Source organism: Pomacea canaliculata, linkage group LG5 (genome assembly GCF_003073045.1).
Source record: "Pomacea canaliculata isolate SZHN2017 linkage group LG5, ASM307304v1, whole genome shotgun sequence".
Lineage (NCBI taxonomy): Eukaryota > Metazoa > Mollusca > Gastropoda > Architaenioglossa > Ampullariidae > Pomacea > Pomacea canaliculata.
Genome location: NC_037594.1, coordinates 12,555,648 through 12,564,632, shown reverse-complemented (window position 1 = coordinate 12,564,632; position 8,985 = coordinate 12,555,648). Strand labels below are relative to the sequence as shown.

General features: G+C 37.5%; 1 protein-coding gene across 1 annotated transcript; it reads right to left on the bottom strand.

Annotated features, from left to right (window-relative positions):
• Nucleotides 1-1,297: 1,297 nt before the first annotated feature.
• Nucleotides 1,298-5,586, bottom strand: LOC112565299 (phospholysine phosphohistidine inorganic pyrophosphate phosphatase-like). The gene is made up of 7 exons (XM_025240685.1): nt 5,434-5,586; nt 4,819-5,006; nt 4,550-4,703; nt 2,618-2,681; nt 1,914-2,006; nt 1,634-1,725; nt 1,298-1,480 (listed from the first exon to the last, which is right to left on the bottom strand). Exons 1-7 carry the CDS (start codon nt 5,544-5,546, stop codon nt 1,381-1,383), a joined length of 804 nt encoding a protein of 267 aa, XP_025096470.1. The 5' UTR covers nt 5,547-5,586; the 3' UTR covers nt 1,298-1,380.
• Nucleotides 5,587-8,985: the final 3,399 nt, after the last annotated feature.

Here is an 8,985-nt window from a genome sequence, read left to right as displayed (position 1 = left end):
TGCTTGCAAGTGATCCCCAAGGCACTTAGCAGCACTTGAAGTGCGAAGGACGCTGACTGACAAGGTGGGTTTACGCAGGACAGAGTAAACACTTTCATAGGGAGTTGATGTCAGAATTCAGCATTTCATGAAATGGGCTTGTGTTGATAGCGGGATGAGTTGACAAACGTGCGGTGGTGTCGACACTCGGCAGTACATGCACTCGTACATGCCTTCGTATCATCTTTGTCCATAAATACATATTAGTGTCTCAATCAAGAATGCAGGCTAACATTCGCGTCTTCCTTCGCACAACAGCACAAAGACAACTTCATCTCAGTCTCGATACAAGCTATATAACAGGGGTGGGGAACAGTGTTTTCTCCGAACCATTTTGAATTTTTGATAGCATTCGCAGCCCGTATAAAATTGTCTACTTAGAAATGAGCCTGCTCTATTTGGTCAAACTGTAGTTTCGCCACAAGTGTTAACACTTTTGCAACGTGTACAATCCCAGCCTGCCTGGTATTGCTGTTCTCTTAGTCACCACAATCCGCCTTTTCGTAATTATGTGCGCGAAAAATGTGCTCTGCTACTGTGAAAAGCATGAAGAAATAACTGTTTGGAGTCAGTAAAATGTTTATAATTAAGTTTCTCGAGGAGACAGTATATAGTAACAAAACCATTTTTCGTAATGCAAACTTTTCTTTTCATGGTTATCCTGTGAAAGTACATTAATAATAATAATGACAATAATAATCATGACTATTTAGTACACATACCACCTAATGTATACCCCGATGGAGAAACTCGTGGCATTAATAAAGTATCTACACAAACAGATATGCTTGTACATGCACAAATAAACTCAAAAGCCCAAACTAGTTTTCACTAGTCAAAGCGCTTCTCGTTTGTTAATCCTTTGAAAAGCCATGAGAGGATAATGTTGAATACATGTAGACCTGAACTGTACACTCACTGACTAAAGTACACAGTATATGTCGGCGATCATTTTCATTGTAGGAGCCGACACGCGTATCAGCTGTATTCAACTAAACTTTTCTGGAATGGTACAGTTTCCACTTCCCATGCTCCACTTAAACTGTCGTCTGTCGTGGCTTAACCGACAATGTAAAACTCACTAGATGTTCGGAATATATAGGGCCAACTATAGATACCCTTTTAGAACATTCAATCCCGGTTATTTAACACAAGGATGCGCTAGCGATTATGGGTATTTCAGCACTTGTGTTGTTCCTTGTATTGCATGATGTATCCAACGTTACAGAATACAGCTTACAAACGAAACCCAACGATATTTCTTTACAGCCGATATTTTATTTTCTGTTTCCACGTATTAATAAATCAATTTCATAAAAACATTTTAAAAAGCAAATGTTCTTATAGTTTGCCTCCCGCAGCAAGCAGCTCATCAACCAGCTGGGAAAGATCATTCACGATGATGTCAGGTTTCACTTTGGGATGGTTCTCATCTGAGGATCTGAGGAAATACATTAATGCTTATTAAATTTTAAATTGAAAAAATGATGAATACTTCAATCAGCAGAAGTGGAATTTTTTAAGAAATTTTTTTTCAAGTTTCTACAAAAAGCATGGCGCACTTGGTGTACAGCTTATTTTTGGACCTTCTTACCTGTATTTACCTGTCCTAACCAATGCTGCACGTATTCCACATCGCTGTGCGCCACCTACATCACTCTCTATATCATCTCCAACCATCAGCGTCTAGAAATACAGCAGATTAAGAAATGACTATAATAAAGAAATGTATTATTATCAAAGATATATAAAATAAAGAAATATATAACATTCAATCTAACAGGTGTATCACCTTTAAAATACTATTTTACATGAAGCGTTCACAATACACACGCTCTCAATCTTTCCCTCTTTAATCAGGTGACATGAGAAACCTCTTCTGGCACTCGCTCCATGTCTTGTAACACTGCCAAGAAAAATGATGCAGATGGTTTCCCGACAACGTCTGCTTCAATGTCACAGGCATACTGTAGAGAACAATAAATTTATTTGATGAGGAATGTCAGTCACTTCATTGTGACTGTATACCCACCCATAAAATTATACAATCCTACTCCACATCTCCACGAAACTCTTTATAAAAATCATGCTTGCTTAACTTTTCTCATGCTAGAATTAGAGAATGATTTCCTTCTCCTGTAATCTGGATTTTGTTGTCTCAACATTTTATTCTGTTGCTCAACTTCAATAGTCTATGTATCTCATCTTGCCTTTACAACATCTAGTCTTCAACAAGTTCCCCTTAAGTCCACTGACTGATCCAGGAATATAGCCTATGTTGATAGTCTCTGTCATGTTCCCTAATCATTCTAACCCTGCAATTAATCAATGCACTGGTTCCTTTCCTAGTAGATAGGTTGATCTTGAGATGAAAAATTAAAAATAACTCATCACATCAAAATTAAGTTAATAGTGACATTAATTCTTTCTAGTGCTTTAACAAGCAGCTTAAAATACAGATGAGTAAACTCTAAATCAAAAAATCCAATAGCCTTTGACTGACTTTTAAGGCATGAAACTTTGCAAATAAATTAAGCACTAAAACAAATCCCAAAAAGAATGTTGGTATATGCCTTACTTCAAGAGCCTTCATGTAAGCACCAACATCAAGGATGAGAGAGTTGCTGTCTTTGTAATATTTTCTGCAACAGAAATACTGTATACCATATGATTTCAGTGACATTTTGATGCACAGCATGGTACACAAAAGCTTCTTTTAAAAATAATGAAGGAGCAAAGTCAAAATAAAAATGTAAAGCAGTTTGTTAGCAACTGAAAACAAAAATGTTCTTGTTTCTTGACAAACTGAGAGAGTTTCCAGAAACATTAACTCTCAGATGACATCAGCTGTGAACAATAGTATAATTAATTACTGCTACAATTAAGGATAATACTAAATGTCATATTTGTGTGTGATTGACATGCATCTCCAAATGACTAAACTCAAAAACAAATAAAAAAAAGTAAATAAACTGATGATGATTTTGTTAAAACATTGATGTTAACAAATATTTTGACCATCTCCCACTGACTATATATAAACATTTTTACACAGCCAAACTCTCATAAATTTGTTGTTTGCATAATAAAAAAGATCTGACGACATGTAGAGAATTTTAGCAGATTACTCACAGGAGAGCAAAGGTAATTTTTAGCATCTCAAATATCTTGGCTAATATTTAAAAGAAATGTTTGTAATTTGCTGCGCAAGTATATCATGTAATATCTAAAGTAATATTTTAGCCAGCTTTTAATTTAACAGTTTTTTCTGACTGAAATGGTGATTTTCTATTAAAACAAATTGTGAAAAGTACACAAAGTTGGATGGCAAGAAAAATATTAGCATAAAATAATAAATGTATAGATTTTATAATGCTGTTCATTGGCATTGGATTATATTGTGAAATTAGGTAAAAGTTTGATATTTCTACTTGATGTACCTACATTTCAGTAGATGTTTTATTGTATCATGTCAATAATGAGGGGGTATAGAGACAAGAGGATTAACCTACAAGCAAAGAGATATTTGTTGTACAATGAATTTCACATACATCAGCAAAATCTGCTTGTGCACAGCTTATATTTTAAAAATCTGAGTTTAAAAGTTATACAAATAAAGTTATTTTATAGATTTTCTTCCACTTTATGTTTAAAAAAAATTTTTGCAAATTGTTGTTGTTAGATTATTAAATGTTAATACCCTAAAGCATATAATTTTTACCCAAACTCCACTTAATAACACAGCACATCATAGAACAGTGCAAAGTGCTTTACATACAGGCATGCTAGCACACCAGTTTATGGTGGGAATCAATTGCACCCTCATGCACTAAACACATTGTTTAGTTTATATGTTGCTACTAATGTTGCATTCTACATAACAGAATGCTTGAAAGTGAGGACACCATGACAGTGTACATATAATCACTCAGTATTGAATGTCATTATATTGTTTACTATTAAATTAAAACTTTTACTATTAAATTGAAATCTCTATTAAAAATACCAAAAGCTCAGTAATATCCATTAGCCCACTGTCTGCTAGATCTGATCAGGCAACATGGAAAAAAAGTGTAAAAGCTCATGAAAACTTTCACCAATAATTTGAAGGAAATGGCAGTGTCATCATCTGGCAAAATATACACTCTGATTTTTAAAAAATTGGTTACTATGAGCTGACTGATATGGAAAACATAATTACTCTACGCAGTGACATTGCATTCATTTAAGTTAATATCTAATTCTAAGTGGCAATACTAATAATGTGTTTCTTGAATTTTTTTGTAACAGTTATGTGAAATTTCTATAAATAATTTACCAATGTGACTTTTGCACCTTTGTTCAAATTTCAGAAAGATTATTGTCTAGTCACCAAACATTGAGTTGTTTTTGTAACATTTGTCACTTTTATGACAGCTCTGTATATTCACAATTTTGTGTGACTGAACATTATGGACCTGTTTTATTTATTTTTTAAAAGGTGAAAACTCTGAAATAGAAAAATACTCACCCTTTTCCCATGGAAATTAAAACTGGGTTGTCCATAGCTATGAGGGTTTGAAAGGCCTTGTTCATATTCTCATAGCTAAAGTTTTCAGCAGCATCACCAATAACAACACAGTTTGGTTTATTTTTATCCACAGCATCAAAGTCTGCTTCTGAAGCTGAACAAAAAAACAATCATTAGATAGCTCTTTATTAGCCTATATTTTCAGCACCATCACCTATTATAATCAACATGAATTTACCGACATTAAAATTATAAACATTTCCCTCTACCTGGATGAACAAGGAGATGAGGTCGCAACCCCCGTTGGCGAAGAACCTGGCAAACAGCTGGGGCTGGGGAAAACACCTCCTCTTCCTTGATGCTAAATCCAAGTTTTTGCAGGCGATCTACAAGGTTTTTGCGTGTGGTGGTAGTTTCATTTGTGCAGAATCTAATTGGTATACCTGCTTCTTTCAACCTGACACGAAATTATACATTTTTCAAATAGCAAGTGGACATATCATTTACAGTCTGCTTGGTGATTACGTTTGATTTTTTTTTCCATTCTTAGTAACTATAAACTGCATGCTACATTATCTGTGAAGTATGCATTTTGTATTTTATTTTATTTTATTTTTTTTTGTAATTTAGATATATATTTGATGTCCATAACTGATGGAATTGCTTACTTCTCGTTTATCCATAACTTATGAAACTAGCCTTGATAAGACAACTCAGATCATCAACGGTCAACAGCAAATGTCAAACAGAATATTAAAAAATAATCACTATTTATGTATGCTTTTAGGTGCAATGTGTATCAATGCGATCATGTGTCAGCGTATGTGACTTCAACTTTTTTGCGGTGAACACTTTCGCAAAACTCAGCATTTTAATTTTTTTACCTATTTACAGCGTTAACTGAACCAGGGATTGCAACATCCGCACCATCGGCAGTGTCTTTCAGCACACCAGAAATGTCAAGCATCACAGCGTTCACTCCTTTCAAGCAAGCCATGGCGTCTGGTTACTGAAAAGGGAGACTACTCAAGTCGCAAACAGCTTCTGACGTGATCTGGAGTGGTGTCCCTTCCCCTAGGTCTCTAGCGTGCGTTCTGGCCTGTCACGTGACAGGCACTGGGCGGTCATGGACCTAATGCGGTGGGATGATGATGATGTCGATTTGTAATGCGCAGGTATCCATTCCGAAGAATGCTCATTGCGCAGAAAAAAGAACAAATGAAGAACAGATAAAGTGAACAAATATATAAAACACCAGGAAAAGTAAAAAAATGGACAGAAGTGTTTCTTGGTAGTTTAAGACTGTTTTGAAAGAAACAGATGGGTTTTCAGTTTTTTGCGGAACGTGGTTGGTGAGGTGATGGTGGAGAGTGACGATGGCAGAGCATTCCACAGCTTAGGTGCCGCATTTTTCAAGGCCCTGGCTCCAGTGCGCTTCTTGTTGGTGTCTTCCACTGCAGGGAGACAGTAGCGTGACTGGGAGCCTGAGCGCAGGCTACGTGACGGCTGATAAGGAGGAACTATCTCTTGCAAATAGTCAGGAGACGTTTTTTTAGACATGCAGGGCTGGGCAATGGAAAGTACTTTGTGGTCAATACGCTTGTTCATTGGGAGCCAGTGAAGGCTCTGTAGGGTAGGGGTGATGTGCTCAGTGGACGACTTTGCACGGGTGACAATCCTGGCAGCTGTGTTTTGAACTCTTTGGAGTCGATCCAACTGAGTAGCAGGTATACCCCACAATGCACTGTTACAATAGTCTAAGTATATCCTAAGTACCTAAAATTAACCGTCGGTTTAGTAACCCAGCATGCTTTCTTGCCCATGAATCCACTGGTAAGAATATGACAGAAATAGTTTCTTTCCTGAAACCAAATAAGAAATAAGTTTTAAGGTGTACAGAGAATTGTTGTACTTTTCAATGCATTTTTTCCTTTCCTAGAACAGTGGATAGCTCTTGAGATGAAAGAGTAAAAATAACTCATCACATCAGAATTAAGTTAACAGCAATATTTATTCTTTCTAGTGCTTTTACAAGCGGCTTAAAATACAGCATCAAAGTCTGCTTCTAACGCTGAACCAAAAACAATTATTAGACAGGTCTTAGTGTACATTTTCAGCACCATCACCTATTATACTCAACACGAATTTACTGACAGTAAAATTATAAACATTTCCCTCTACTGGTATTAACAAGGAGAGGAGATCGCAATACCCCCGCTGCCGAAGAATTTGGCTAACAGCTGGTGGTGGAGAAAACACCTCCTCTTCCTTGATGCTAAATCCAAGTTTTTGCAGGCAATCTACAAGGTTTTTGCGTGTGGTGGTAGTTTCATTTGTGGTGGTAGTTTCATTTGTGCAGAATCTAACTGGGAAACCTGTTGCTTTCCTCCTAGCACGAATTAAATTATACATTTTTCCAATTGCGAGCAGGCATACCATTACAGTCTCTTTGGTGATTACGTTCAAGGGTTTGATTCTTTCCCATTTTAGTAACTATAAACAGCGAGCTACGTTTATTATCTGTGAAGTATGCATACTTTCGATATATATTTGATGTCCATAACTGATTACATTGCTTACTTCTCGTTTACTCATTACTTATGTCACTAGACTTGAAAAGAGCGCTCAGATCATCAACGGTTAACAGCAATGCCAAACATTAAAAATATAATCACTATATTTTTATGTGCAGTGTGTAAGTAAAAGGCCCGATCATATGTTGCTGCGCATGTGACTACAACTTTTTTGCGGGCGAATATTCTCTTAAAACTCAGCATTTTCATTTCTTTGTTAACCTATTTAGAGCATCAACTGAACCAATGATTGCAACATCTGTACCATCGACAGTGTCTTTCAATACACCAGAAATGTCGAGCATCACAGCCTTTACTCCTTTCAAGCAAGCCATGGAGTCTGGTTCATGATAAGGGAGACTACGAGGTCACAAAAATCTTACTAAAGGTTATCTGGAGTGGCTCCCCTTTCCCCAGTCTTGGGCACAGGATGACCAATCCACTACTTTACGTGTGTACGCCATTCCTGTGGTCACCGTGGTGTCGACCTCTCTTCAAGGTATAAAAAAGAGTGTCCTACCCAGTCATATGGTCAAATCAGACCAGCCTACGCCGCTTGTCTATTTAAAATAGGGGTTCCTGGTGTCATACGAGTTTTAAAGAAAATTTCACGTATAATTCCTCATTTCTGTGCAGCGGGGGTACTACAAGTTTGATCCTATAATGTCATTTTTCCTCATTTACAAATCGCTCACGTTTAAACAACTCTATGTTCAAGCAGTGATGTAGATTCCGGTGCACTTGTCCTAATGTTTTCAGTCTATGCTAAGTAAATGAAAGACAGATGTTGACAATCAAATTGTAAGCATATTATTTTATATTGGGAAAATAATTTACAATTACAAGCGGACTGGAGAGGTCGTCTGCCCTAGAACTCGTGCTGGCTCTCTGCAAAGAAAGTCATATCATACAGTGTTTGTCGTTTTGTTCAAATGATGACAAATCTGTCGTTTCTGTCGTATCAAAAAAAAAAAAAAACTGTGAAAACTTGAGATGACTGCTCCTCCGGCAACACGGATCCCGAGCACTTTCCTTGTATTAAAAAACTTACAAGGTATCTTTGGCGGCTTCTCCCGGCTACATTATTATACAACACAGTGGTAGGCAGAATGAACAATGCGACGTAAAGCCACCGAACGAACAACTGATGCGACTTAATTCTCCCGACTCCGGTGCTTTGGAGCACAGGCGAATATCTATTCAGACGTTCTTTTTTCAAACAATTTCTCCTGCCGGCCTTGGGGTCGAACTACTACATCTTCCAGCTAGCGTAGTTCTTGGAGATTACACAACAGCTGGCAGTCACGACGTTCTGTTGTCGCTCACTGGGCCTTGTGTCAAGGTTCTCTAACCCCGGTGCCCGATTTTCTTTGCTCATCTGGCTCACGTTTCGGTCTCGAGGAAAAGCCCCTTGGTGCTCAAGAAGCTGAAGACCTGTTGACTGTTAACCTAGTGCTCCGGTCGCACCGATGTGTCGAGAAATGTCTTGCAAAATTCTTATTCCCTTTCTTAAACCACACACACACGGGATGCCAGTGGAAAAAAAATATGCAACTATAATTCTTTAACAAATCTTTAATTAGCCAGCGCTAACAAAAGGAAGACTACACCCCACATGACTATTAGCTAGCTCTATCCACGTCCCACTTTACGACTGAGGGGTGGGGGAAAGGGACTGTCTCTCCTGTCTGACCATGATCGACAAATCCTGGAATGTTTTCTGCCCGTCTAGCCGTCATTCACACTTCCGCAGGACTTCAGTTCACGCTTTGCTTGCTTCAGCCAGAAGGCAATATGAAAACTGCTAAACACTAATTAGAGGTTTACTGGGGACATCGATCTAAACGAAAAACCCTTATGACA